General features: G+C 39.3%; 1 protein-coding gene and 2 long non-coding RNA genes across 3 annotated transcripts; all 3 read right to left on the bottom strand.

Annotated features, from left to right (window-relative positions):
- Positions 1-1,324: 1,324 nt before the first annotated feature.
- On the bottom strand, positions 1,325-4,133 carry LOC140021106 (uncharacterized). Its single transcript, XR_011825080.1, has 3 exons — positions 3,460-4,133; positions 2,278-2,333; positions 1,325-1,539 (listed from the first exon to the last, which is right to left on the bottom strand). It is a non-coding gene; the product is annotated as an uncharacterized lncRNA (long non-coding RNA).
- A 527-nt stretch (positions 4,134-4,660) lies between these two features.
- On the bottom strand, positions 4,661-9,753 carry LOC113718113 (uncharacterized). The gene is made up of 6 exons (XM_072072951.1): positions 9,340-9,753; positions 7,038-9,084; positions 6,659-6,725; positions 5,603-5,853; positions 5,220-5,347; positions 4,661-4,666 (listed from the first exon to the last, which is right to left on the bottom strand). Exons 1-6 carry the CDS (start codon positions 9,751-9,753, stop codon positions 4,661-4,663), a joined length of 2,913 nt encoding a protein of 970 aa, XP_071929052.1.
- Positions 9,754-11,082: 1,329 nt separating this feature from the next.
- Positions 11,083-13,891, bottom strand: LOC140021107 (uncharacterized). The gene is made up of 3 exons (XR_011825081.1): positions 13,219-13,891; positions 12,036-12,091; positions 11,083-11,297 (listed from the first exon to the last, which is right to left on the bottom strand). It is a non-coding gene; the product is annotated as an uncharacterized lncRNA (long non-coding RNA).
- Between the last annotated feature and the right edge of the window lie 269 nt (positions 13,892-14,160).

Here is a 14,160-nt window from a genome sequence, read left to right as displayed (position 1 = left end):
TATTATCCAAAATAACAATAGAAAAACATAAAGAAAAATATAACTATATTCATTTTGGATTAGTACAAATTCCAACTAAACCTCTGACAAGAGAAGGACTAGATACATCCCTATTCCTTTGTCTTAGAGATAGCAGATTGTTAGAGTTCAATGATTCCCTCCTAAAAATAGCAGAAACTAGCCTTTGTGGAAAGCCACTGACTTCTTCTATCTCAACCCGACTTTAAGATCTAGATCTCTCTGCTAAAATTTCACAAGCAAGGTATGCAACCAACAGACCAACCCTTTTAGAAATCCAAAATGGATCCTCTGATGATCCGGATCAGGAAGAACTTCCTAGATCTCCTACGTATTTTTCAATAACAGACAGTCGCCCTCAACTTGATGAGTTAAAGGTAATTTTTATGGATTATCAAATTGACAAACAGAATATCGGTACAAAATTTTATGCGGACAACAATTATTCAAAAAGTATATGATTCTTTGAGAAATACAAGGGTCACTCCAGACAAAAAATACAAGAAGAATTCTACGAATTTCTGACAAGAGCTAGACAGCATGTTCAATTCTTTGATTGGTTTGAAATATATTCTCGATATTGTAAACTCAACCAAAGAATTAGTACCTTGGGGTTGGAAGATCAAATTAAAATTCAAATATCAAATCTTCTAATCGAATAAAAAACTGACGATTTTGAAAGAGAAGAAGATTATATCCATCAATTAGAAAATGATATTTTAACATCTTCTTCCTTCCAAACCACCAGTGATAAAGAAGAAGGAGGTCCTACTATCAATGTTTTAACAAAAGATCAAAACCTTCTTCTTGATATCATTGAAGACACTCTTGAAATAGAAAAAATACAACTCTATCTAAATAAATTCAAAGAATCCTTAAACCAAACCACAAATTCTTCAAATCCTTTAGCCAAAGACTCTAGAATTCTCAAAACCTATAACCTCACAGATATTCTTGATAGATTTCCCTCCAAACTTATCAAACCTTTGATTCTTCAACACCTTCAAACAGAAATTGATCTTCTTAAAGAAGAAATTATGACGATTAAAGCCAAACAATGTGACGACCCCACTTCCCCCTGAGGCGAACCAAAGGGTTGGCGGGCCGTCTGCCCAGCTCTCGCCAGGACTCACGCGAGCAATCTAACCCGAATCCTTTCGAAGAATAAACTAATCTATTACAAAACGGTTTTTTTTCCCCGAATAGAATCATACCTAAAGCCACATTAACTTTAAAGATAGCTATGATAAAAATAACTAGTCGAGGGCTTTAAACGACCTACGTGCTAAAACTGAAGTATAAGTCGTACCCATCAAAACAGATAAATACATAAATCCATAATACAACTTACAAGCCAAGTAGTCAAATTAGGGTTTACACATTTTCCAGCTTCAAGTGGCAATCCAAGAAGGAAAATACACTATCCCAAATAACACATTACAGCCCACAGAATAAGTTATAGAATTCAGATACAGTCCAAAAGAAAAACTTAAGTAGCATCCAACTCTCAGTTTCCAGAACCTGTTAAGGAAAACAATAAACGTGGGGTGAGCTAAAGCTCAGTGGTGCCCCAAAACATGCAATCACATAATTTCAAACAGCGATTAATAACTGCATAAATTTAAACAGTTAGAAAAGCGTATAACAGCACAAGGTAGGATACGTGGGCTCTCAGGAGCCATTTTTCCTCGCTTGATCACCAATTATCGTAGTTGACCCTCCGTCAACTCTCACTACTTATGGTCCATGTAGATCCACTTATTTTAATCCTAACCCGTCACCGTTCATACTTCTGCTTCGGGCCCGACTTCGTCTACCGACGCAGTATACTCGAGACATACCCGTATAAAATTTAGTCGAGGGATTCATCCAATGACGTGATTGCAATCAGATACACGCGTCGAGGAATTCACCAAACAACGTGATTGCAATCAGATACACGCGTCGAGGGATTCACCCAAATGACTTTTGTAGTTAGATTCACGCGTCGAGGGATTCACCCAACGACGTAACTACATTTAGATTCATGGTAGTTGGATACAAGAGTCGAGGGATTCACCCAACGACGCAACTCCATTTTTGAATCAAAGATTTAGGAGAAACTATTTTGCACCAGTCACCACTCGAACGGCTAGTGTGATAAAGTACACACAGCTCACTTCGATGGATCAGAAACCAAATTTTTTTTTTCAACTTATCACATAACAAGTCAAGGAAGCACTTTAAACGATTAGGCATAGAACAAGCAGGGACACTCACCAAGAGTGGAGTTCAGATATCAAGTTGGGGATCGAAATCCGCGTCCTCGAAAAACCCTAAAAACCAGAATTTGAAACTATAAGTTTCTACTTAGTTTTTAAGCTTAAAGTCATTAAGGTATATTTAATATAGTACCAGTTCACTTTAAAAATTCACAGACAGCAGTACACATGGAGGAAAAATACAAAATTTCTACAGGACAAAGGCCTATGGTTCTAGTTTCAAACGCCACTGACGGCGCCTTAAACGGATTTTCCTACACCAAAATATCAACCTTTTATTGAGACTGGTCAGGGCATCCGAAAATCTGAAATTTCCATTTTTCACTTGTGAAAATTCCTTTTTCTCTTTTAACACCAAAATGTTTTTATTCAAACCATCTTTATACTTCTTATAGAACTTCAAAACAATATTTTCCAGGCATTGACATCCATTATATGTCCAAGAAAATTTCCAAAATCCAAGTTGATATTTCAACTCAACTTTCGGCAGCCACAAGAAAGTTTCCAGCATTTGTATACCCACATGTTTGGTTAAATCATTCAAGATATCAAATATTTCCTTGCTAAACAAATTATACAATTTAAACTTACAACCCTATTATACTTCCAAACCATCATACTTCCAGGAAAATAAAATAAATTACCAAAAACCAATTAAACTCCAAAAACAAACTGAAATTGCTGGTTCAACCTGGCTAGCGGCCTCCAACATTTTCCAGCCACCAATACGCTTTATATCAAATTTTCCCTTGGTTTAAACATGGTGCTAGGTACTCAGTTTCAGCATATAAACACCTAGTTAGTTGCTAAAAATTCCACTTCAAAACCAGGTTCATATAACAAATAAATAATAACAAAAATCAGAAATCTCATCCAACCAGTCACGGTTGCATTAATGCATGAAGGGCATTCTGTTTTCATTTCATTTTCGGGTTTTAAACATGCCTTTAAACTCTCGATTTAGCTATCTAATATGATTATAAGCTTAAACCACAAAATTAACATCAAATAAACCAGATCAAAGAGGAAATATCATATCAAATTCTCGGCAGAACTTTTACTTCCAAAGCAGGTTTTTTTCTAAGACCTTGATTTCAATAACCGGCTGCTTAAAATTACCTGCAACCTTTGATAAGACTTCCTCTAATAATACTTAACTTAATTAGCCCAGAAATTTTACCTCAGATACACTCCAAACCTACGCACAGAAATCTGGAATTTTCTTCTTTCCTCTCGGCTATCACGCACCCGGTTTGGTCCTGCGTTCACTTTGCAGCTGGAAATGGTGTTGTGATGAAGGTGGTTGCAGTTGGTGGATGTTAGTCTGTGGTTGACAAAGGTGGTGATGGTTCCCTGGTCTTTTCCCTCAGCTTACGGATTAGCAAGAAAAGAAACAAGAAGCTCGGTTCTCTCTCTCTCTCTCTTGCTCCCCTTTGTCGAAGAAACCCAAGCTGTAGTCCTCACTCTCTCTTGTTCTCGGACTAAGACAGAGGAAGAGCTGAGATGGTTTTGTGGAAAGAAAGTGTAGTGTCTGGAGTGAGGTTTTGCAGAGGAAATGGAATTGGTGAAGGTGGTGTCTCGGTATTAGATAGGAGGAATGGTTTTGTGTTATAAGAAAGGTTTGGTAGTATGAAGGTATTGTGGGGCCGTGTGAACTGAAGAGACTGTATCGTGGTTTACTTGTGCAGAGAATGAATTGACGTTGAGGCTTGTGTTTGTGAATTGGAATTGTGGTTTGAGATGTGAAATAAAGCAAATGGTTTACGGTAGTGATATGAAAAAGGATTGAATGTTATTAGATAGTATAGTGGTGCCGTGGTTTTAATGATGTGAAATAAAGAGACTGGTATTGTGTGCCGTGGTCTTGAGAGAAAGGATTGCGTGTGTAAGAATAGGTAGCGTATCGCATTAGATAAAACGTGATTGGCCAGAAGCTGCGGTGATTAAATTTGGTTGTCAGAGATTTCGTTTGGTTTGCATTGAAAGGTAAGGTAAGGGTAATTTAGTCTTTTCACTTTATTCCCTAACCTCGACTTAATTTCGCAAATCCGACTTAATTCTAAAAATTATTCCCAAGTGTGATTCAAACGCCTAATTATACTCTAACATACCTAAACCATTTTTATCGGATAATTATCGATTAAACTTGAATATTAAGGTTCCTAGTAATTCTTATATTATTTAGCGATTAAATTAGTCATTAAAATTTCCAATTATTATTTCTCAAGTAATAGAGTTAGTCTAACTCGAAATTTATCGATTTAGTAAAATAAGGTCAAGTGAAACAATAATTGCATCCACGGGTATCAATTTGCACACAAAATTATTTTTACACACTTATTTAAAAACAAAGAAAGATAAGAATATATTTATCGAAATTTTCACACCTAAAGCATGTTAAACATATTAGAATCATATTTATCTAAATTCATTGATTTCTATCTTAACACGGAAATTCTTATTAACATTTAACATTAGCATCTAATTAAAATTAATCATAGGAATTAAACAATTTATTTTAAGATCATAATTCTAATTACTCAAGTATCAATACTTTAGGATTAAAGACTTAAGTATTCCTACATTTAATATTAGGGCAAAAATAAATCTCACCCTAAAGATATTAATTTAGTCTATTAAGACCAAGAAATATCATAAACTAGAAAATTATATTATTTTTCACGTAAACCTAATTTTTACATACTTAATTGCAAACAAGTAAAAGTAATGCTCGAAATTATTAAGAAATAAAAGAAATGCAAATAAAATATGCACTAGTTTATATATCCATTTTTCACGGTTCTCACATCCTCCCCTCCTTACAAGAATTTTGTCCTCAAAATTCACACTTTCCTAAGAAAATAAAACAGGGTACTTTTTCTGCATTTCTTCCTCCAATTCCCAAGTTGCTTCCTCAAGTCCATGATTTCTCCATAGAACCTTCACCAGAGGAATTTTCTTATTCCTCAGTTCCTTTATTTCACTTTCCAAAATCTTGACTGGTCCTTCTTCATACGTTAAGGTCTCATCCACTTCAATTCCCTCCAATGGCAGCACATGACTTGGGTCTGAATAATATTTCTTAAGCATGGAAACGTGAAATACATCGTGAACCTTAGCCATGCTTGCAGGTAACTTCAGCTGATATGCTACTTTCCCAACTCGCTTCAAAATTTCGAAAGGTCCGATATACCTTGGCTTTAGCTTCTTACTTTTTTTAGGTACTACTCCGCTCTTCAAGGGTTTAATTCTTAGGAAGACCTTGTCTCCTACTTCGAATTCCAAATCTTTCCTCCTTGTGTCGGCGTAGCTTTTCTGTCTACTCTGAGCGGCTTGAAGCTTTTCCCTAATAAGTTTCACTTTCTCCTGGGCCTCTTCTATCCAAGGTATCGCTGTTGGATCTACAATCTTCTTCTCTCCTATTTCATCCCAATGAATCGGAGATCGACACCTTCTCCCATACAAAGGTTCATAAGGTGCCATTTGAATGGAGGCCTGATAACTGTTGTTATAAGCAAATTCTACTAAGGTCATATAATTACTCCATTTACCTCCAAAATCCAATATACACGACCTCAGCAAATCCTCCAAAGTTTGAATTGTTCTTTCCGATTGCCCATCGGTTTGGGGATGATATGCAGTACTAAATTTCAACTTAGTCCCCAAAGACTCCTGAAATTTTTGCCAAAAACGTGAGACAAACCTTGGGTCTTGGTCAGACACGATACTTACAGGAATACCATGTAATCTTAGGATCTCTTCTGTGTACAACTTGACCAGTTTTTCCAAAGAAAAGCTCATGCTTACAGGCAGGAAATGTGCAGACTTAGTGAGTCGGTCAACTATTACCCAAATTGCATCGAATCCTTTTTGACTTCTAGGTAGTCCCGTTACAAAATCCATTGTGATATGTTCCCATTTCCATTCAGGGATTTCTAACGGTTGCAATAAACCAGAGGGCTTCTGATGCTCAGCTTTTACTTGTTGGCAGATCAAACATCTTTGAACAAATTCCGCCACATTTTTTTTTTAAACCGTCCCACCAGTACAATCCCTTCACATCATGATACATCTTGGTCACACCTGGATGTATAGTATATCTCGATCGATGTGATTCTTCTAAAATTTCTTTTCTTATCTCTTCATTTGCCGGAACCACAATTCGATCTCGAAACCTCAATACACCTTCAGACCCTAATTTAAAATCTAGGGTTTCCCCTTTTTGCATTTTCTCCAAATTCTTTTGAATCACAGGGTCCGTTTTCTGGGCCTCCTTGATACGCTCTAATAATGGTGATTTTAACGATAAGTTCCCAAATAAAACCTTCAATTTCTCCAAGCGAGGGTTCCAACTGCTTATTTCTTCTAGCATGTCCCACTCTTTAACCATTAACCCTGCTACTTGGGCCTTTCTACTTAGAGCGTCAGCTACCACATTAGCTTTTCCTGGGTGGTAATTAATAGAACAGTCATAATCTTCCAAAAATTCTACCCATCGCCTTTGTCTCAAATTTAATTCCTTCTGGGAAAACAAGTACTTAAGGCTCTTATGGTCCGTATAAACCTCAAAAGTCACGCCATACAAGTAGTGTCTCCATTTCTTCAAGGCGAAAATCACTGCTGCTAACTCTAAGTCATGAGTTGGGTAGTTTTGTTCGTGGGGCTTCAGTCTCCTGGAAGCATAAGCAATCACTTTACCATTTTGCATTAAAACACATCCTAGACCTTCTCCGGAAGCATCGGAGTACACGGCATAACCTTCACCTCCATCAGGTAACACCAAAACAGGAGCGGATGTCAATCGCTTCTTTAACTCCTGAAAACTTGACTCGCACTTAGGAGTCCAAATGAACCTATTCCCTTTCTTGGTTAACTCAGTCATGGGTCCAGCAATCTTTGAAAAATCCTTGATAAATCGCCTATAATAGCCTGCTAATCCCAAGAAACTTCTAATTTCAGTTGGAGTTTCTGGCTGCTTCCAATTCATAACGGCCTCAACTTTTGCCGGATCCACGGCAATTCCATCTTTGGAAATCTTGTGCCCTAGAAAAGATATTTCATCCAACCAAAACTCGCACTTGCTAAATTTGGCATACAATTTATGTTCTCTTAATATCTGCAAAACTGTCTCCAAGTGTTTAACATGTTCCTCTCGAGTCTTAGAGTATATCAAGATATCATCGATGAAAACCATTACAAACTGATCCAGATACTTCTTAAAGACTCTTTGCATTAAATCCATGAATGCCGCTGGTGCATTAGTTAGACCAAAAGGCATGACTGCGAATTCAAAATGTCCATACCTCGTACTAAAAGCAGTCTTGGGTATGTCCTCCTTTTTAATCTTCAATTGGTAATACCCTTGCCTCAAGTCCAGCTTAGAGAAAACTACTGATCCTTGCAGTTGGTCGAACAAACTATCTATCAACGGCAGAGGGTATTTATTCTTAATGGTAATCTCATTTAACCCTCGATAATCAATACATAACCTCAAGCTTCCGTCCTTTTTCTTAACAAACAGAACGGGTGCTCCCCATGGTGAATCACTCTCCTTTACAAAACCCTTCTCCAAGAGGTCTTGCAATTGAATTTTCAACTCCTTCAGCTCGGCAGGAGCCATTCGGTACGGAGTTTTTGAAATTGGAGCCGATCCAGGCACTAAGTCAATCCTAAACTCCACTTCTCTTTCCGGCGGTAGAGTCTTTAGCTCCTCAGGAAAAACATCAGGAAATTCTTGTACCACTGGTACATCTTCCAACTTTGCTTGATCACTAGGAGCATTAATCATGAAAGCTAAGAAACCTTGAGCTCCTTTTGACAACATTTTCCTTGCCCGTATCCCTGAAATCATAGCAGATGAGGCTAACCTACCCTTAACATCTAACCTCAGAGTTGCTTCTCCAGGTATACAAAATTCCACCACTTTTGCTCGGCAATCAAGCTTAGCATGATACTGGGCTAGGAAATCCATTCCTATGATAACATCGTACCCTTTTATGTCCAAACTGATTAGATCCACTAGCGTTTTACGCTCTCCAATCCAGAATTCACAATTCTTATAAGCTAAGCTAGCGATTATCCTCTTATTACCCATTGGTGTCTTAACTTCAAGATCGAAGGGTAACCTAACAGGTCTCACATCTATTCCAGACATAAATGATGGATTTACGAATGAATGAGTTGCACCAGGGTCAATTAACACTTTAGCTAGTCGATGAAAAATGGGAAGAGTACCTTCCACGACTTCCGAGGAATCAGGTACAGGTTGGTCATCTATAGCATACACCCTGGCAGGAACTGTTGGCCGGCTCCCTCCAGAAGTGTTTGGCCTAGCATTTGGATTACCCCACTCCTGAATTTTTGGACATCCAGCAATTTGGTGCTCGCCACTTCCGCATTTCAGGCACTTCCCTTGCTTCTTCCAGCAACCATCTATAGTATGGCCAGGTTTCTTACAAAATACACAATTCATTTGGGGAACTATTGCTCGACCTCCTTGCGAGATATTCCTAGGTTGTCCCCTTCCAATCGGTCCCATTCGGGTTCCATTATTCCGTCCCCCTGCATTCCTGGCCCCGTTTCCTCTTGCTTGGGCTCCTCGTGGTGCTCCAGGGTTATTCGCCCCAAAGGTCCCTCGGCCCATTTTGGCCGGTGGAGTATTTCCATAAGTCGGCTCCCGACTACTGTTAGGAGCAAATCTTTTCTTAGCCTGAAAAGATTTCACTTGAGCCCGAGCTACTTCAACTCTCTGGGCTTTTTCGACAGCATCTGCAAAGGTATCAATCCTTACAGCAGCTAAACCTTCCTGTATTTCTACATTCAGACCTTGCACAAACCTTCTAACTCGCCTTTGTTCCGTGGTTACCAATTCAGGAGCAAAACGGGATAGTTTTGTGAACTGGACTTCATATTCGGCGACACTCATCGCCCCTTGTTTACATTTTATGAAGTCATCCTCCCTCTTTTCTTGGATAAGAGGTGGAAGAAATTTGGCATTGAACTCCCTTGTGAAGTTTGCCCAAGTCCTTGGAGTATGATTTCTGTCCCAATTAGTCCTTACCAGATTCCACCAGGAGCGAGCAGCTCCCTCGAACTGGAATGCGGCAAAAGTTACCTGCCGCTCTTCCGTGTAGTTTAAAGCTGCGAAGATGTCGGAGATTCTCTCCCACCATCCCTCAGCTATATCAGGTTCGGGTCCTCCATAGAACTTAGGAGGTCCAAATTTCAAAAACCTCTCCAGCGCCCGATCCTCAGAATCGGTTGGGCCTCCTTGGCGGTGCACTGGCCCAGAGGCTTGATGTTCAGTCAAGCGCTCCAAGACATCAGTAATACGGTTAATTGCGGTGGCCACTTGATCTCCGGCCACTCCCTCTTGCCCTTGGTTTTGGTTGACCTCGGGTTCCCTATCACCACCCGCTTCCGGGTGTTGTCTACGGGGTCTCCCACGGCCTCTTCCTACTATTTGGCGATCCATTGCCTAATTATGCCTATTACGGAAGGGTAAGATAATTAGGCAAAAATTTTATTTATTACTAATCATTATTATCCGTTAGGTGATTAAAATCAACATGGTAATGGAGGAAAAAGGAAATGAAACACTTAACATATATTTCCGTGGAATCAGTCATACAATCAGCAAGTTGGAACATTTCCAAAGGTGAGGCACATAAGTTAGCGAAAATACATACAAATAATCCCTTAAGCACAAAATTAGGGATATGGTGCCTCGGAAGCAAGTCATTCACCTAGACAAAACTTGATGACTTGACTAATGTCCCTTTTCTAATCCTATATATCCGATACTGTCAAGTCAACCTAATCTAACCCTCAGCAGGGCTATCAGGAGCGACATCCTCAGCCGGATCCTCCTCCGAGTCCTCCTCCGGATCCTCCTCCGGGTCCTCCTCGGCACCTGCCGGCTCATCCTCCTGAAGGTAACTAGTGGCCTCATCCATAAGCATAGAAGCATCAGCCCTGATGCCAGCACTCCTATCTGTGATCCCCTCAGCAAGTCGGGTCACTCTGGACCTCTGTCGCTCTATCTCCAATCGAGCAATCTCCAGCATATTATGCTCAGCAGTTAGCCTAATCTCCAAGTCGGCTATGCGATCGAACTGAGTATCCACCATAATACTCAGCTCCTCCACATCCTGGGTCAAGGTGTGGTTAGCGTCCCACAAGTGGCGGCGCTCATCATCTAGGGATAACACCAAGTCGTTGGGGTAGGCATATGTGACTCTGCACTGGCATCTAGGTTGCCTATCAGCAGGCGAGTATCGAACTCGACCTCCTCCATCTCGAGGCCTATAGGAAATGGATCTCAGCGGCTCTACATGTCCATTAGCCGCGCCATTACCATTAACGTGTCCATTACCATTCTCCATACCTGCAAAATAATCAATACTTAAAGGTTAGAACTTAAATAGCTAACTGGATCATACATTACTTAAGGTATTTCTAATGATCTCAAAACTTATTCCTAGAGAGGATTAGGGTTTCTAACACAACTAATATGTCTTTCAAATAACTTCTCTAACCCTGGCTCTGATACCACCTGTGACGACCCCACTTCCCCCTGAGGCGAACCAAAGGGTTGGCGGGCCGTCTGCCCAGCTCTCGCCAGGACTCACGCGAGCAATCTAACCCGAATCCTTTCGAAGAATAAACTAATCTATTACAAAACGGTTTTTTTTCCCCGAATAGAATCATACCTAAAGCCACATTAACTTTAAAGATAGCTATGATAAAAATAACTAGTCGAGGGCTTTAAACGACCTACGTGCTAAAATCGAAGTATAAGTCGTACCCATCAAAACAGATAAATACATAAATCCATAATACAACTTACAAGCCAAGTAGTCAAATTAGGGTTTACACATTTTCCAGCTTCAAGTGGCAATCCAAGAAGGAAAATACACTATCCCAAATAACACATTACAGCCCACAGAATAAGTTATAGAATTCAGATACAGTCCAAAAGAAAAACTTAAGTAGCATCCAACTCTCAGTTTCCAGAACCTGTTAAGGAAAACAATAAACGTGGGGTGAGCTAAAGCTCAGTGGTGCCCCAAAACATGCAATCACATAATTTCAAACAGCGATTAATAACTGCATAAATTTAAACAGTTAGAAAAGCGTATAACAGCACAAGGTAGGATACGTGGGCTCTCAGGAGCCATTTTTCCTCGCTTGATCACCAATTATCGTAGTTGACCCTCCGTCAACTCTCACTACTTATGGTCCATGTAGATCCACTTATTTTAATCCTAACCCGTCACCGTTCATACTTCTGCTTCGGGCCCGACTTCGTCTACCGACGCAGTATACTCGAGATATACCCGTATAAAATTTAGTCGAGGGATTCATCCAATGACGTGATTGCAATCAGATACACGCGTCGAGGAATTCACCAAACAACGTGATTGCAATCAGATACACGCGTCGAGGGATTCACCCAAATGACTTTTGTAGTTAGATTCACGCGTCGAGGGATTCACCCAACGACGTAACTACATTTAGATTCATGGTAGTTGGATACAAGAGTCGAGGGATTCACCCAACGACGCAACTCCATTTTTGAATCAAAGATTTAGGAGAAACTATTTTGCACCAGTCACCACTCGAACGGCTAGTGTGATAAAGTACACACAGCTCACTTCGATGGATCAGAAACCAAATTTTTTTTTTCAACTTATCACATAACAAGTCAAGGAAGCACTTTAAACGATTAGGCATAGAACAAGCAGGGACACTCACCAAGAGTGGAGTTCAGATATCAAGTTGGGGATCGAAATCCGCGTCCTCGAAAAACCCTAAAAACCAGAATTTGAAACTATAAGTTTCTACTTAGTTTTTAAGCTTAAAGTCATTAAGGTATATTTAATATAGTACCAGTTCACTTTAAAAATTCACAGACAGCAGTACACATGGAGGAAAAATACAAAATTTCTACAGGACAAAGGCCTATGGTTCTAGTTTCAAACGCCACTGACGGCGCCTTAAACGGATTTTCCTACACCAAGATATCAACCTTTTATTGAGACTGGTCAGGGCATCCGAAAATCTGAAATTTCCATTTTTCACTTGTGAAAATTCCTTTTTCTCTTTTAACACCAAAATGTTTTTATTCAAACCATCTTTATACTTCTTATAGAACTTCAAAACAATATTTTCCAGGCATTGACATCCATTATATGTCCAAGAAAATTTCCAAAATCCAAGTTGATATTTCAACTCAACTTTCGGCAGCCACAAGAAAGTTTCCAGCATTTGTATACCCACATGTTTGGTTAAATCATTCAAGATATCAAATATTTCCTTGCTAAACAAATTATACAATTTAAACTTACAACCCTATTGTACTTCCAAACCATCATACTTCCAGGAAAATAAAATAAATTACCAAAAACCAATTAAACTCCAAAAACAAACTGAAATTGCTGGTTCAACCTGGCTAGCGGCCTCCAACATTTTCCAGCCACCAATACGCTTTATATCAAATTTTCCCTTGGTTTAAACATGGTGCTAGGTACTCAGTTTCAGCATATAAACACCTAGTTAGTTGCTAAAAATTCCACTTCAAAACCAGGTTCATATAACAAATAAATAATAACAAAAATCAGAAATCTCATCCAACCAGTCACGGTTGCATTAATGCATGAAGGGCATTCTGTTTTCATTTCATTTTCGGGTTTTAAACATGCCTTTAAACTCTCGATTTAGCTATCTAATATGATTATAAGCTTAAACCACAAAATTAACATCAAATAAACCAGATCAAAGAGGAAATATCATATCAAATTCTCGGCAGAACTTTTACTTCCAAAGCAGGATTTTTTTCTAAGACCTTGATTTCAATAACCGGCTGCTTAAAATTACCTGCAACCTTTGATAAGACTTCCTCTAATAATACTTAACTTAATTAGCCCAGAAATTTTACCTCAGATACACTCCAAACCTACGCACAGAAATCTGGAATTTTCTTCTTTCCTCTCGGCTATCACGCACCCGGTTTGGTCCTGCGTTCACTTTGCAGCTGGAAATGGTGTTGTGATGAAGGTGGTTGCAGTTGGTGGATGTTAGTCTGTGGTTGACAAAGGTGGTGATGGTTCCCTGGTCTTTTCCCTCAGCTTACGGATTAGCAAGAAAAGAAACAAGAAGCTCGGTTCTCTCTCTCTCTCTCTTGCTCCCCTTTGTCGAAGAAACCCAAGCTGTAGTCCTCACTCTCTCTTGTTCTCGGACTAAGACAGAGGAAGAGCTGAGATGGTTTTGTGGAAAGAAAGTGTAGTGTCTGGAGTGAGGTTTTGCAGAGGAAATGGAATTGGTGAAGGTGGTGTCTCGGTATTAGATAGGAGGAATGGTTTTGTGTTATAAGAAAGGTTTGGTAGTATGAAGGTATTGTGGGGCCGTGTGAACTGAAGAGACTGTATCGTGGTTTACTTGTGCAGAGAATGAATTGACGTTGAGGCTTGTGTTTGTGAATTGGAATTGTGGTTTGAGATGTGAAATAAAGCAAATGGTTTACGGTAGTGATATGAAAAAGGATTGAATGTTATTAGATAGTATAGTGGTGCCGTGGTTTTAATGATGTGAAATAAAGAGACTGGTATTGTGTGCCGTGGTCTTGAGAGAAAGGATTGCGTGTGTAAGAATAGGTAGCGTATCGCATTAGATAAAACGTGATTGGCCAGAAGCTGCGGTGATTAAATTTGGTTGTCAGAGATTACGTTTGGTTTGCATTGAAAGGTAAGGTAAGGGTAATTTAGTCTTTTCACTTTATTCCCTAAGCTCGACTTAATTTCGCAAATCCGACTTAATTCTAAAAATTATTCCCAAGTGTGATTCAAACGCCTAATTATACTCTAACATACCTAAACCATTT

Source organism: Coffea arabica, chromosome 11e (genome assembly GCF_036785885.1).
Source record: "Coffea arabica cultivar ET-39 chromosome 11e, Coffea Arabica ET-39 HiFi, whole genome shotgun sequence".
Lineage (NCBI taxonomy): Eukaryota > Viridiplantae > Streptophyta > Magnoliopsida > Gentianales > Rubiaceae > Coffea > Coffea arabica.
Note: the sequence above shows the minus strand (reverse complement) of the source record. Positions and strands in the feature narration are given on the sequence as shown.